General features: G+C 33.2%; 1 protein-coding gene across 2 annotated transcripts in view; it reads right to left on the reverse strand.

The window, feature by feature from the left end:
• Window positions 1-17,051, reverse strand: part of Vps13c (vacuolar protein sorting 13 homolog C) — a 196,215-nt gene that overhangs the window by 86,364 nt on the left and 92,800 nt on the right. For both annotated transcript variants that reach the window (XM_027925076.3, XM_027925084.2), the window contains exons 26-35: window positions 14,724-14,877; window positions 13,226-13,305; window positions 11,658-11,717; window positions 9,919-10,078; window positions 9,075-9,191; window positions 8,007-8,110; window positions 7,642-7,809; window positions 7,178-7,482; window positions 5,278-5,425; window positions 4,460-4,568 (exon numbers count right to left, since the gene is read on the reverse strand). In XM_027925076.3, coding sequence (XP_027780877.2) covers window positions 4,460-4,568; window positions 5,278-5,425; window positions 7,178-7,482; window positions 7,642-7,809; window positions 8,007-8,110; window positions 9,075-9,191; window positions 9,919-10,078; window positions 11,658-11,717; window positions 13,226-13,305; window positions 14,724-14,877 — 1,405 coding nt within the window. The remainder of the gene's footprint in view (window positions 1-4,459; window positions 4,569-5,277; window positions 5,426-7,177; window positions 7,483-7,641; window positions 7,810-8,006; window positions 8,111-9,074; window positions 9,192-9,918; window positions 10,079-11,657; window positions 11,718-13,225; window positions 13,306-14,723; window positions 14,878-17,051) is intronic.

The following is a 17,051-nucleotide window of genomic DNA, read 5'->3' on the forward strand; positions in this document are numbered from 1 at the left end:
AAAAATTAAATGATGAAAAAATGTAGTGAAATATCATCTTTAACTCAGCAAATGAGCAAAAATTTTAAAGTCTGACAATACACTATATTAACAAGTTATAGGAAAACAACCTGGTGCCGGGCATGGTGGTGCACACCAGTAATCCCAGTGGTTCAGGAGGCTGAGGCAGGAGGATTGTAAATACAAGGCCAGGCACAATAACCTAGTAGGCCCTGAGCAACTTAGTGAGACCCTATCTCAAACTAAAAAATGAAAAAGGGCTCAGTGGTTAAAACACCCCTGGGATCAATCCCTGGTATCAAGGGGGGGGGGGGGGGAACAACCTGGTACAAGTACAAAACAGTACAAGTCCTATGGAAGGTAACTGACAGATCTATCAAAATTTTAAATTATGTTTTTAAAAGTTTATTGATTAAATTACTAATTAAATTTAAATTAATAAAGATTACATACCCTTTAACTGGTATTACCCTACAAGTACTTGTAAAAGTGCATGTACAGGATATTGAATGCAACATGGATACAGTGAAAAAATTGAAAGCAAACTAAAATGTTTATAAAATGGAGACTTGCTAAATCATGATATTTCCACAGACTCTAACACCAGGTAGTCATTAAGAAGAATAAAGGAGATCTATACATAGAACATATACCAATATAAAATGAACACAAGACATAATTTAGGAAAAAATGAGAAAATTGCATATACACACAAGTGCTACCATTTTTTTGAAAAAAAAAGATTATATGTGTGTGTGCATGATACATTCATGTATATACATATGTGTAAAACAGCTTAAAATTTGTACTATAATTACCTTATTACTAAATCAAAAGGGACACAACTAATAATTTAAATTCTCTTCATTTTATTGCAGTATAATTTTTCAGTATCATCAGGGAATAGTACTTTATCAGCAAGTGCAATTCTTTTTTTTTTTTTTTTTTTTTTTTTTTGCATGGACATGTGCTTTTATTTGGGGGAGGCATATACCTAGCAGTGGAGTCCTTTGACTGTATAGTATGAACTCCATGTCTAATTTTCTGAAGAAATTTAAAATTGTTTTCTAAAATAATTGCATCATTTTATATTCCCCACCAGCAATGCATGAGGCTTTCAGTGTCTCCATATCTTTGCCAACACTTGTTATTCTGTGTTTTTTTTTTTTTTTTCAATTTATCAATATATTTTATTTTATAGAAATGACCTTGAATAAATATACATTAGAAAATGGCCTAAATTTCATTATTACTTAATTTTTTTTTTCTTTATTGGTTGTTAAAAACATTATAAAGCTCTTGACATATCATATTTCATACATTAGATTCAAGTTGGTTATGAACTCCCAATTTTACCCCAAATACAGATTGCAGAGTCACATCCGTTACACATCCACATTTTTACATACTGCCATATTAGTAACTGTTGTATTCTGCTACCTTTCCTATCCTCTACTATCCCCCCTCCCCTCCCCTCCCATCTTCTCCCTCTACCCCATCTACTGTAATTCATTTCTCTACTTGTTTATTTTCCCATTCCCCTCACAACCTCTTATATGTAATTTTGTATAACAATGAGGGTCTCCCTCCATTACCATGCAATTTCCCTTTTCTCTCCCTTTCCATCCCACCTCATCTATCTGTTTAATGTTAATCTTTTCTTCCTGCTCTTCCTCCCTGCTCTGTTCTTAGTTGCTCTCATTATATCAAAGAAGACATTTGGTATTTGTTTTTTAGGGATTGGCTAGCTTCACTAAGCATAATCTGCTCTAGTGCCATCCATTTCCCTGCAAATTCTATGATTTTGTCATTTTTTAGTGCTGCGTAATACTCCATGGTGTATAAATGCCACATTTTTTTTATCCATTCATCTATTGAAGGGCATCTGGGTTGGTTCCACAGTCTAGCAATTGTGAATTGTGCTGCTATGAACATCGATGTAGCAGTATCCCTGTAGTACGCTCTTTTAAGGTCTTCGGGGAAAAGTCCAAGAAGGGCAATAGCTGGGTCAAATGGTGGTTCCATTCCCAGCTTTCCCAGGAATCTCCATACTGATTTCCAGATTGGCCGCACCAGTTTGCAGTCCCACCAGCAATGTACAAGGGTACCCTTTTCCCCACATCCTCTCCAGCACTTGTTGTTGTTTGACTTCATAGTGGCTGCCAATCTTACTGGAGTGAGATGGTATCTTAGGGTGGTTTTGATTTGCATTTCTCTGACTGCTAGAGATGGTGAGCATTTTTTCATGTACTTGTTGATTGATTGTATGTCCTCCTCTGAGAAGTGTCTGTTCAGGTCCTTGGCCCATTTGTTGATTGGGTTATTTGTTTTCTTATTGTTTAATTTTTTGAGTTCTTTGTATACTCTGGATATTAGGGCTCTATCTGAAGTGTGAGGAGTAAAAATTTGTTCCCATGATGTAGGCTCCCTATTTACCTCTTTTATTGTTTCTCTTGCTGAGAGAAAACTTTTCAGTTTAAGTAAGTCCCATTTGTTGATTTTTGTTATCAACTTTTGTGCTATGGGTGTCCTATTAAGGAATTTGGAGCCCGACCCTACAATATGTAGATCGGAGCCAACTTTTTCTTCTATCAGACACAGAGTCTCTGATTTGATATCTACCTCCTTGATCCACTTTGAGTTAACTTTTGTGCATGGCGAAAGGAGGGGATTCAGTTTCATTTTGTTGCATATGGATTTCCAGTTTTCCCAGCACCATTTGTTGAAGATGCTATCCTCCCTCCATTGCATGCTTTTAGCTCCTTTATCAAATATTAGATAGTTGTAGCTTTGTGGATTAGTCTCTGTGTCCTCTATTCTGTACCATTGGTCCACCCTCCTGTTTTGGTACCAGTACCATGCTGTTTTTGTTACTATTGCTCTGTAATATAGTTTTAAGTCTGGTATCGCTATACCGCCTGATTCGCACTTCCTACTTAGAATTGCTTTTGCTATTCTGGGTCTTTTATTCTTCCATATGAATTTCATGGTTGCTTTATCCATTTCTACAAGAAATGCCGTTGGGATTTTGATTGGCATTGCATTAAACCTATAGAGAACTTTTGGTAATATCGCCATTTTGATGATGTTAGTTCTGCCTATCCATGAACAGGGTATATTTTTCCATCTTCTAAGATCTTCTTCTACTTCTCTTTTTAGGGTTTTGTAGTTTTCATTATATAAATCTTTCACCTCTTTTGTTAGGTTGATTCCCAAGTATTTTATTTTTTTTGAGGATATTGTGAATGGAGTGTTTTTCCTCATTTCCGTTTCAGAAGTTTTGTCGCTGATATACAGAAATGCCTTTGATTTATGCGTGTTGATTTTATATCCTGCCACTTTGCTGAATTCATTTATTAGTTCTAGTAGTTTTTTTGTAGACCGTTTTGGGTCTTCTAGGTATAGAATCATGTCATCTGCAAATAGTGATAATTTAAGTTCTTCCTTTCCTATTTTTATGCCTTTAATTTCTTTCGTCTGTCTAATTGCTCTGGCCAGTGTTTCGAGAACTATATTGAATAGAAGTGGTGATAGAGGGCATCCCTGTCTTGTTCCAGATTTTAGGGGGAATGCCTTCAATTTTTCTCCATTGAGAATGATGCTAGCCTGAGGCTTAGCATAGATAGCTTTTACAATGTCGAGGTAAGTTCCTGTTATCCCTAGTTTTTCTAATGTTTTGAACATAAAGGGATGCTGTACTTTGTCGAATGCTTTTTCTGCGTCTATTGAGATGATCATATGGTTCTTATTTTTAAGTCTATTGATGTGGTGAATAACATTTATTGATTTCCGTATATTGAACCATCCTTGCATCCCAGGGATGAATCCTACTTGATCATGGTGCACAATTTTTTTGATGTGCCTTTGTATCCGATTCGCCAGAATAATAATTTAAATTCTCTTCATTTTATTGCAGTATAATTTTTCAGTATCATCAGGGAATAGTACTTTATCAGCAAGTGCAATTCTTAAAAATATTTTACTACTAAGCCTTACTTAAAAATCACAAGAAGTATGCTACCATAAACAAGGACAAATTAAATATTTTTTTTCTGTACATGTAAATACAATAATTATCCCAGAAATCCACAACTGAATATTGACCCCCTTCTTAATGTCCTTCAACCAACTTATATAATTTTTTTTTTAAATGTTAAAATGACAATGGATTGACTGATTAACTAAAAAGAATCAAACATCTCCAAATATAACTTCTTGTTTGCTTTCTTGGTAATACAAATTACAATTTGTAAATTATATTTGTTTACTTCTCTTATATTTTCTCTTTCAGGCTAAGGATACATGTAGCTGAGTGATATAGACTCTGTGCTTTTAACATGCACAAGACTCTGGGTTTGCTACCCAGCACCACAAAAATAGGAAAGAAAGAGATTATTGTCTACTAAATTATAAAATAAAATAGACATATTTAGTATGCCACCTATTGTCAGACTCTTACCTGTCTCTTGTATTCTTGGTTTCACTTTATCTAGGTCTTCAGTAGCCTCACCAAGATTTTCTCCCAATATTCTAAATAAAAGATTAAGATCTTCCTGGTTTAGACTAACCTGTGAGATATTATGTTAAAAAAGAAAAAAGGCATTTCATTGTACAATGAAACAATTTAATGCAGAAAACAAATTCTCAGTAATAAAACACAAAGGACAGTATAACCTAACAATCAAAAATTTATATAATTACTATCCACTCAAGTATTTCACTACTCATTTCATGTTAACATTTTTATTTTCAAAGAAAATGTTTATAGAACAATATAATTTAAAAGTCAATATGAGCCACAATGACTTATCTTTATAAAAAGTTAATTATGATTCAAGAAATCTGATCTTTTAAAAGTGACAAATTTTGAAAATGCACACACTTCACTTTTTAAACAATAACAATTCCGGTGAAATAAAGACTGTTCTTAATATTAAAAATAGGCATTTCCCTCAATGCTATAATTATCTTTGGAGTACCTTAGGTATTCTAAAAATAAAAGTATATATTTATAATAAATAGTATCAAATGGAATATGTTAATAGTTTACACACAGATCTCTGCAAATGCTTATAATAACAAATATGAAAGTTAAGTAACACTATCTGAAGATTAAATTTTACTGAAAAGAATAAAATAACCCTGTTGAATATCATCTGGCTGGAATTGTTCTTATATCATTCAGTAAAATATTCTACCTTTTATTTGAATATATACTAAGAAAGTCTCCAGAGTTTAAAATTTCAATGATGAAGGATTTTTCTCTCATGTACTCACATTCATTGAATCAAGATGTCCTTTAATTTCCACAACAGGCACTTTGTGGTACCAATTTGCAGCTAGATTTCGATTTACAGAAAACTCCAAATTAATTGGGTGCAACAGCTGAATATCAGGATGGGAGATGCCTGGCTGGATTATTGTCCTAATAACCAACAGAAATGATACATATGCAAAAATAGGAGGAAACGCAACATATAATTTTAAAAAACAAAGTGAAGCAGCTATCTTCCACTCTAAGTAATGACTTTAAGCTGAACTTATAATTAAATTAATTTATAATCCATTGGCAAGGTCAGATTAAAATATCTGATAAACAATGAAATTATTATGAATACCTTTATCTTTAAATAGCAGACAAGTGATAACTGCAAACATTTTGAAAACAAAGTCACACTCTTAAAAACATTGGAGAAATCATCAAATTGTTATTCAAGGATTAAAAACAGTTATGTGCCAATAATGATGTGTCAGTGATGGACCACATATATCACTGTGGTCCCCTGGGATTCCTCTTGCCTAGGGACTCTGTAGCTGTCATAAAGACAGTGCAATACATTATTTCTATATTTGGGGTAACACCAGTATAGATAAACCTACTACACAGCCAGTCATAAAAGTACAACATGCTCAATTACGAACAGCACATAATACTTGGTGATAATAAATGACTGTTACTGGTTAATATATTTTCTAGTCTTTCACTACTTAAGAATGTACTCCTTCTACTTAAAAAATGTTTACTATAAAACAGTATGTCATGTTAAATTGGCTGAAGCCTCATACAACATATGTCTCATGTTTACTGTGTATCCTGACCATATAGATTCTGACCAAGAGATCACATGGAATGATTGGCTGATACCACCAATGTTTGTGTAAGGACACTCTGTGATGTTCATACAATGATGAGATAACAAAATGTGCATTTCTCAGAATGTATCCCCATCATTAAGTGAAGCATGACTATATATTTTTAGGTACAAAGACTAAGGAAAACATTAGCAACGTGCATGCTAACAACATTTTCTTGGGAGTTTCATAAAGTTTTTCTCCAGAACTGTTTTATGAACTTGCTTTACAATCATTACCTTTTTATTCTGGATAAAAATCTCATTTGATAGGGTAGAAAATAATTTTCTAATCTTCTTGTGTTTTTATGCGTCATGTGTGAGCACTGATGATACAAAATTACTTACAAAGTATTCCTGCCAATAATGTCTAAGCTCCATCAAACCATGATGAATCACTCAGATAAAACTAAATTGAGAACTGTTCCAGGAAGTAACCAGACTACACTCTTCAAAACCACCAAAATCGTGAAAAATACAGAAAGGTTAAAGGACATTCCAGAATAAGTGTGTATTAGTACAGAAATCCCTCTTAATAGTAGAGAATGCAATTAAATGCCATGTGTGATTCTGGTGGGGGGAATTTACTGTAATGGACATCACTGGATCAACAGGTATAACCTCAATATTGAATGCACATTGGATAATATTATACCAATACCAAATTTCCAGAATTTGATAATTATATTATAGTCAATATAACTGACCTTGCTTTCAGGAGGCACATTCTAAAATATTTAAGGGCAATGGGTCAAGATATCTATTCTCAAACCAGTTAGCAAAATATGATTTAAATAATAATACTATGCATACATATATTAAAGCAATATAAAATTGGTAAAACTACTAAAATGTATAAAGTACACTCATGGTACTATTTCTATAATTTTTCTATAGGCTTAAAATTTTTCAAAATAAAAAGCTGTTTTAAAAACAGCTGTATGTAATATGTAGGGGAAGTTTGTTAGGTATGAGTTTCAAAATCACAAAATTTCAGAGCAAAAATTAACATAATACTTAAATCCATAACTGCAGAAAGAGCATACCTAGAAAGCTTGAGTTTTGTGAGCTGTACATCCATTCTGTCAATTACTGGAGGATTTAAGGAGTCTTCACCAGACACCAAACTAAAATGATTTTGAACTCTGATTAATCCAAGATCTACCACTACAGCATTGGTGGAAATGGAAGACTGTGGGATGATAATAACTGGTGCTTTCAAATCAATGTAGAAGGAAACACGAAGGCTCCTCTGAGCAAGGTCCTTCACACTCGTGGCAGCCTTTTCTGCAGCCTGGGCAGTGGCAGCACTCAGTGCCTCCTTAGCTGTCTGGAAATTGTTCATGAAGTTCTGTGAACACAAAGTATAAAAGGAAAAAATAAACACATAAATAACACTTTCTGTATATATATGCTTATTATTTTCAATGACTTTATAACATTTGTTATCATAATTATCAGATTTACTTATTTCTAAATTGAAAACTCAATATTTAAATAATGATTTTACCAGAAGTGACATTAGGAATTTATGAAGATAGACAATCTGAATACAGCCAACATTCAGTGATAGCACAGCATCCACTTTGGACATATCAGTATACGAATCTCCCTCAGTAGCATCTGGATACAAATCCAAATTAAAACGAAAAACTTCATTTCCCATTATTGACACGGCCTGAAAAACAGAGTTGTGAATGTTCTCTATCCAGGAAAGTAATGACAAAATAAAATCCCATTCAGAAAATGTTTTACATTTCTAACCTTTATAAAAATAAATATTTAATTGAAATATATTTGTTTTTAAAAAATAAATTATAAAATAGAATTTCATATTCAATCATCAAAAAATATTAACTGTTTACTATTACATACTTGTTTATGAACTGTCTTAGGATCAATATCTGTGACAATAATATTTTCCAGTCTGGCAAAAAGTGATTGCTTCTTTGACTGAAGAGAAAGGGCGGAATCAAGGCCTGAAAAAAACATGTTATTATTATAATTTCTACAGATCTGTCATAAATAAGATACTTATTTCCACTGTATAAAATTATTTTAAAGTTTTAATTTTTTAGCAATGTCTAAATCCCAATGAATAAAGTTCTAATATTAGATATTTTTTAGCTTTATAAACATCAAACCTATACATTTATCAAAAATTAATTATCCGAAAAAAACACATTTAGTATATCTCAGAATTACACAAATCCTTTATACTTTAGGTTATTTTTATGGAGCCTGTTAAAGTCTCATGAACCAAATTCAGACTAGTAGATGTACTGTCAAGCCAAGACAAAGAAAACAAAACAAAAAAGAAAAAACCCAGAGCTTTCTGTTTTTTTTAAATTCTTAAAGAATTTCATTAAACATATTACACATATTCTTTACCTTTACCAGATTATAATAAACTGACAAAGTTAAGGCCAGGAGAAAACCTAGATGAGTTTAGCAGATTTGCCTAAATGAACATAATGGGCTCACAGATTTTCTTCTACATTATAGGTTTGCTTTGCCTAAAGTACAAATGAATAAATATGGTGTACAATTATATGATTATATGTAAAGATAATATGAAGCTTAAAAAGGTCTAGTAATGATCAAACATTACATAGACCTTCAACTGAATTGAACTGATGCTTCTCCCAGCCCATCAATGGTGTTCTAACAGTAACATTAGTATTCTTTTCCACCTCCTAGACAACTCTCAGAAGGCCATAGCACATGTGTGTGGTTCAATTTTAAGGTCAAGTTCTGACCAACTTCTACAGTCCAAAAAGAAAGCATCCAGTCTAATCACACACTGGCAGGTATTTCACAGCTCAGAGCACTCCATTTGTATACTCCCTGGTATTGAGAAAGGGCGGGGGGGGGGGGAGATCACAAGAGAATGAGTGTGCAGGCTAATCTCTTAATGAATTTTTAGTACTATGAGATCTTTACCTTGAATCTTGATTTCAGCAATATTGCTCTTCTCATCACAAACAATGACACAGAAAGCATTCAACTTGGCAAACAGCCTAAACCCAACAACGTCACTATCTTTAGAGGACACAATCACTAAAAATAAAACAAAGAATTCTATCACTGTGAGATTCCAGTAATCCATATTTTGTTAAGCTTTTTTCTCCATATTAATTAAACCATAATTCTGCTAAATATATGTAAATACACATTTTTTAAATTCTCAAACTCTTTAAGATCTCAAATACTTTTGTTTTGTACATCCTACAGAGGTATGTTACTTTTATAATTTAAAAGCAAAAAAAAAGAAAGAAAGAAAATGCAAAATAAATAAATAAAGACACTAGACATTACTTAAGGTCACACACCTTAAGTAAAAGAGTCAGAATTTGAGTGGAATTCTTTCTGATCTAAAATCTGAACTTATTTAATTAGATGCTGTCCCTGAACCCCTTCCTTTGGTCTCTGGGTCTTGATTTCCACATGTCTAAAATGGCAGGGAAGACTGATATGGAACCTCTTCAGGAGCCACTGAGAAGGGAGGGAAGAGCTCAGAATAAATACAGGTCTTGTTCCTCTATTACCCTCTCAAAGGCAACCACCACCAAAATAAGAGCAAAAACAAACATTTTCAAAAACAATAGCATGGGTTATATTTGCCCTATAGATCAGGTGCTCACATATGATTCAATTTGAAGAAAAGGGCACAATGAGGGGGAGAACATGCATTTGAATGATTAAATTAGATGATCTCTAAGATTCCTCATTTCACCCTGGAGTACTAAAACCCCTGCTAACAATAAACAAAACACATTTTTCATACCTTTCTGCAAAGGTGAATTTTTTTGTTTTTCAGCTGAAATCTGTACATCCTTGACAACACCCACATTTTGACTATCTGATGGAATAATGGTTGTCAGGTAGTTAATAGAAGAGAGAAGTGCTTGTGCTTGCAAGAAGAGATTTAAAGATGAAAAGGCCACCTAAAAAGATGTTTTAGGAAGAAAATTAGTTTTATTTGACCATTTATAACTTGTACTCCACACAGTGACTCACCCCCCCCCCACGCCCCACCCAGAGGCTCCCAGCAGACTTTCTACCAGCTGGAAAGAAAAGAGAAAAGGAAGGTTCAGGACTCCATAAAGTAGGGAGTACATGGAAAGCAAGTTACACCCACAAAGTTGAGGGGTACATTAGAATACCACAACAACTTAATTACTCCATCCTCCAAGCATAATGATAACGGAATTTATAATCTGCCTCTCATGACCATTCTGATATTCAACATAAGCCATCCATAATGACTTACTGGATTTTTTAAATATATTTATCTTTTGGGTGTAGCTGGACACAACACAATGCATTTTATTTTTATGTGGTGCTAAGGATCAAACCCTAGGTGAGCGCTCTACTGCTGAGCCACAATCCTAGCCTCCTTACTGGATCTTAATGGCACATTTATTATGATTATTTAAAAGATATAAATCAGAAAATAAAACTCCAGAACCACTACAAAACTCCAGGACCACTATGGGCTACTAATATGTTTAGAAATGATTCCAAAAGTAGCACCCATAAAATTTAAATACATAAGATACAATTGTAAGTTCCCAGTTACTAAGTGATCTTCAAAAACCACAATAATGGTTCCATCATTTAAAAAGAAACACAGAATATATGACTTGTAAGAAACAAGTACTACATGTTTTAAAAACAAAGACTCTTTAAAGCGAAGGTAGGAACACATATTAATTCCAAGAATGTGTGGCTTTCTAATAGCACATTTAAATAAAATCAAAATTTGTTCACAGAAAACAATTTTTCATTTCCTCAAAACACTAAATTGATACAAAAACCACAAAAAGGAAGGTTCTGAAGATTATGGCAGATTTTCCCATCTCTCAAAAGCATTCATTTAAAGTCATATCTCTCATTTTCATTTTAGTGTAACACACAAGTACTTTTCTTCTTCTTCCTCTACAGTACTGCCTAAGAAGTAATAACTTCAAAATTACTTACCACCTTTCTTTATACCTTATGCACTTCTTCACTCCTATATTCAAGACGTTATTTAGTTTGGTTTGTTTAGAATCCTGTTAGTTATTTATTAATTTTTTATTTATATATGACAGTGGAATGCATTACAAATCTTATTATACATATAAAGCACAATTTTTCGTATCTCTGGTTGTATACAAAGTATATTCACACCAATTCATGTCTTTATATATGTACTTTGAATAATAATGTCCATCACATTCCACCATCATTTCGAATCCTGTTAGTTCTCTACATATCAAAGTTACCTTTTCTATAGTACTCCCTTCCCTAGAAATAATACCGAAATCTTAGAAAAGATTATAGTAGGATATGATACAGTAAGTCAAAACAACTGCTTTAATAAACTGAATCAGACACAGAGCAAGCTAAGTATCTACAAGGTTAATTTATAACTTTCAATGGTCTCATCAAATAACTCATCAATATTCCTTACAGGACAGTGAACACTTCCAGAATAGGTTATTTTCAAAAGGAATATATTTGTTTAATAAAATCCCTTACCTTAAGTGTTTGTTCCGTTTTTTCAAAAGTAGTTTGAAAGCTTGGTCCATTCTTATCAGCCTGAAAAAAGAAAGAAAATTTCTAAGGAACGAATTAAGACCAAAGCAAATAAATCCTTTATTTATAATATCTGGTTAATTTATTTATATTTACCTATAAATATATTTGTATGTATATTATATATTTAATTTTACTGTCATTATTTTAATGTTATATCCAAAAAACTTATTGTAATAATGTAAATGTTTTCTCTTCAAGCCTGGGATGATGTTCATTGAATTCTGGGAAGAATGATAAACTCTGAAGGCTGGAGAATATAAATTCCATAGATTCCATCCATTACTTAATGCTTAAATCTCTCTATAAAGTCTTTGGCAGAGCTGGGTGTGATGGCACATACCTACAGTCCCAGCTACTTTGGAGGTGAAGGCAGATGATTGTTAAGTTCAAGCAGAGCCTGGGAAACTTAGTGAAACACTCTCTCAAAATAAAATAAAAAGGGACAGGGATGTAATTCAGTGGAAGAACAAGTACTTGCCTAGTATACAAAATCCTAGGCTCAACTCCAATTACTTAAAAAAAAAAAGTCTTTGGCAAATATAAATATATCTCTCCAGTGAAAGAAATCTTGTCTCCCTACAAGGAATTGCAATCTTTACAGAATATTTTGTTTCAATGAGTTCTTCATACTGAGTAAAAAGCAAACAAACAATAAACAAAACATTCATCTCCCATCATAACCCACATAACCCACCCCTGGTCCTAGTTCTATCTACTGGGAATAAACATAGTAAATTTAAACTCAAAAAATTTACCACCTGTGAGAAACTTTTTGGCCAGACTAGTTTCCCTAACTTTCTGCTCCTACACTACTTTGTGCTTTTCTTTCTTAGAGAATCAATTATGTTGTCCACCAATCAATATTATATTTGGTTGTTTCCTTGCCTATCATGCCATTCTAGTATATAATTTCCTTGAGAACAAAGAGTATTTCTCATATCTGTATTCAAGTGCCTAACAGTAAAGGCATTTGATAACAGACATTCAATAAATAGCTGGTGAATTCTAATTAAACAAATCAACTAATCCTGAATGCAACCAAATATCATCAGTTTCTTCTTCAGCATTTTTCATGTAATCTATTTTTCTAGTTTTGTTGTTTTGCTTTTTCATGTGATATATTTGAGTCTCTTTTCAATCCTAGCAGTTTCCTCTAACCCAATCTAAGTTAACTTTTCCTTTTGATGAAGAATACTAGGCCAAATGTCACCTTTGGATACAGTGAGTGGAGACACATGAATATGCCCCAGAAGACAGAAACAGCACCAACTTTATCCCAGGCTTCCACCTTTGGGGATTAGTAGCTTAATGATTTCATAAAGCCCTATACTGAAGGGCTATTACAGTGAAAGAGAAAGAAGGTATACAAATGGAAGAGGAAATAGTAGTTATCCCTATAATTAAAAATGAAAACACATCCAGAACCATTAGTAATACATTGTCATCTTTTTTCCTCAGAGTATAATTTTGAGTATACAACAAATACACAATCATTCTATGGTCCTTACCTTAATATATTCCACTTTTAAAAGATCTAATCCAGGTTTGTCAGAAGAACTAATCAAGTGAAGGGGTTTCTTTCTAGATCCTAAATTGAAGAAAAAGGGAAAAAGGCTTTCAAATAAACAGCTCTTCTAAAATTTTGAAACTTTCTAGGTATCTTTTTATTTTCTAAAAATACTAGTTAAGCTTTAAAAAATATCTGTTCATATTTTCATGGTTACTGAAAATTACAAATCTTTATATAAGAAATCCAACTTACTTTAAAAACATTCATATTTACTTTTGCTTGATTTTTTATTTGTTTTCAAAATAATAAAAACATCTCCTACATATTTTTAAGGCTGTCTTGTACATGTCTAGGGCAGCAGAATAAACTATAGGTTTAAGAATCAGGAAATATGACTTCTAGTTCATCTCTATCCTTACCAAAGGCTACTTATTTTTTTTCTCAATCATATAACAAAAAGGCTGGACTAAAACAATCTAATATCCTATTGCACTATAAAATTTTACAAAAAGTAATTTATTCGAGAAAATTAAATAATTTTCCTTAGTTTAGGCTGAGAGTCAATTTACATAGAAAAGGTTTTTTAAGGAAGGAGAATTATTAAAACTTTCTTTTTATCTTAAGAATAAGAAGTTCTATTAAATGTCCTCTAAATCCTATGTAGAAGTGCCAAGGTACTGCCGCCAAAAGCTATGCAGAGAGGACTGATAGAGCCACCATTTCATCCACATTTTACTATTCACAATCTATAACTCCTGCTTCTAAGACATCTAATTTTCCCTTGTCCACTGAGGTCTCAACCTTCCCTTAAAAAAAGGCTTAGAAATACATTAATTATATATTTTCCCTTAAGGCAGTAATGTAAACTCTGTATTAAGACAATACCTACAGAATATTAATAACATAAAACATTTTTCTTCCAAACGAAGGCTTAAAATTATAAAACATAGGTCTTTATATTTGACAAAAGCATTAGGCAAATATTAGGTCATTTTAAGTATGTGGATTTATCCCTTCCTTCATGTCTCAAAAATATGAGCACACAAGGTAAATGGTTAACAAACTATAAAAGCTTCTAAGAGCTGACTTTGCATTCTACCATTTTAATTTGGATAACTGGTGCTTCTTATTGATACATGAACACAATTAAATAAAACAAGACCTTCAATATCATAAGACCAGAGACAAATTCTATGCTTTTGCCATTCATGAGTTACATGATATTGAACTTGGCAATCAGCCTAAAGCCTACTTATCAGTTCATTCATGGATAAATTATATGACCAATCTGACCAATCTATGACTTTGCTAGATATCAACTGGAGATAATAATGCTACCTATTTCACAGCATTGTTATAAAAATTGAAAGTTATTATTTGTAGTGAATACTGTAGAACAGTATTTGCTATGATTTATTATGTAAATAAAAGTGCTTCAGACACACAAAAGTGCTATTTTTATTACTGGCCATTATTTCTATTTTTTAAACTATTACCTTGAATTTCATGGTAATCCAAGCTGATTTTCTTTAAATAAGACACTGCAGTTAAGTCAAATGTTCTTACTGTCGCCTCTGTTCCTAATTGTGTAACATTAAATACTAGAATTGTATCTTCTTCTTTCTGTTGTTTAGTGAATTCCAAAATCACCTAAAAGAATTATCACATCCAATAAAAAAAGTATATGTCATACTTAAAATAAGAAAACCAAAATCTTTCTCCATACATGTCACCATGACAATAATGGAAACACTACTCATATTCCTGATTGGAAATTATTATCTTAAATTTTATTATCAAGAATATAGGTACACTTATAAAATATTCTTATAAAATTTAACATTATTGATTTTTAAATTTAGAAAAATAGAAAAACTACGAATTCTTAATATGATTTTCTTAAAATAAGTCATGTTTGGTGATGACAGAAGCATCACCAAAAGCATTTTATTAAAGTGAAAAGTAAGACAAGAATGTTCATTAGCATACTACTACTTAATTCTAGAAATTACAGACAATATATTCAGCCAATAAAAAAAAGAACATGTGTGGCAATTTGGTGGTGGTGGTGGTGGGGTTACTGGGGATTGAATTCAGGGACACTAGACCACTGAGCCACATCCCCAGCCCTATTTTGTATTTTATTTAAAGACAGGGTCTCACTGAATTGCTTAGTGCCTCGCTGTTGCTGAGGCTGGCTTTGAACTTGTGATCCTCCTGTCTCAGGCTCCCGAGCCACTGGAATTACAGACATATGCCACCACACCAGGCACATGTGGCAATATTTTAAAACTTGCAAGTTCTTTAACATACTCATCAAAAGGTAGAAATCTTTGTCCCCACCTTTTCAACCTGGCCAGGCTTGTGAATACTTCAATCAATAGCGTGTAAAAAAAATTATACTATAATGAATTTTGCAGGAAGCTATCCATGAACTGTGAGTGAACTAAAATGATGTTGAAGCCTTTTAGGGAGGAAAGCCTGGTATGGGAAACTTCCAGCAGCAACCCTGCTAGTTTGAGAAAGTCTGGTTCATGTGGTTTCCTACCTCGCTCCATCACAAGTTCAGCACAGCACCGCACCGGAGATGGGGTGACTCGCTGAAGCCACAAAGCCTCTCAGAGATGGGTGCAGCTTGACAAAATGCCAATGAACCTGTTTACTGCAAGACCCCAGCTACATTGAGAAGCAAGCACTGAACTCCTCCCGCTGAAACCTTAACCCTGCCTTTGATGTACTCCCCCTTAAATAAAGAATCAGACCCTTTGTTTAGTTGTTCAGTTCCAGCTCTATCAGGACTGAAAAACCTATTATATGCTTCCCTTTTTATTAATGTCTGGCTCTGTCTTTATTTCTTACTAATTATTTCAGACTTTTTACTTCCAGGCGTCTCACACCTCCTAAGCAGGAACCTACCCTAGTGGGATGCTGGTCACCTCGCAATAAATTCTGATGACAGAATTTTAAACTCCCACCTCAGAAAGTTGACCCTAGAGAAAGCTAATTGCCATGTAAGAAGTTCAGCTACCCTGACACTATCATTCGGGGGAAGGCCTGAATATGTGCTTCAGACAATAGCCCCAACAGGGCCCCCAGCCTACAACCAGTAGGAGCTAGCAGCCTAGTGAGTGAACAACTATGGACATCCACCATGGACTTCAGATTGCATCCCCAAGCAATACATGTCTGAAATGAAAGACTATACATAAAATAACCCAGTTGGATCCTTCTAGAATTCCTAACCCACAAACTGTGAGCAAACTAAAATAGCTGTTTTAAGCTCCTAAGTGTTAGAGTAATTTGACAGCCAAGAATAGTAATCAGAATGACAAAAATGCTGAATAAAAAAAGGCTAAAATTAATCTTACTAGCAGATGACACAATTATACTTAATTACACACAATTTTACTTAAGAAAAACCAGGAGTGTTAGCAGAATAACACTAAGATAACAAAAGGTAGCACAATAAAGTATTAAGTACAGCTGGGCACGATTGTGCATGCCTGTAACTCCAGCAGCTCAGGAGGCCTAGGCAGGAGAATCACAAGTTCAAAGCCAGCCTCAGAAACTTAGTAAGGACCTAAGCAACTCAGTGAGACCCTGTATCTAAACAAAATACAAAATAGGGCTGGAGATGTGGCTCAGTAGTCAAGTGCCCCCAAGTTCAATCTCTGATAACACAAAAAAAGTATAAATATAAAAGTGATAAACAAAAATAAACATCATAGAAATAAATTTTTTATTAAATGATATAAAAAGTAATATATAAAATCATGTGTGAGTTTTTGTTGTTTTTGTTTTGGGTCTTGCTATGTTACCCAGGA

This window comes from Marmota flaviventris, chromosome 2 (genome assembly GCF_047511675.1).
Source record: "Marmota flaviventris isolate mMarFla1 chromosome 2, mMarFla1.hap1, whole genome shotgun sequence".
Lineage (NCBI taxonomy): Eukaryota > Metazoa > Chordata > Mammalia > Rodentia > Sciuridae > Marmota > Marmota flaviventris.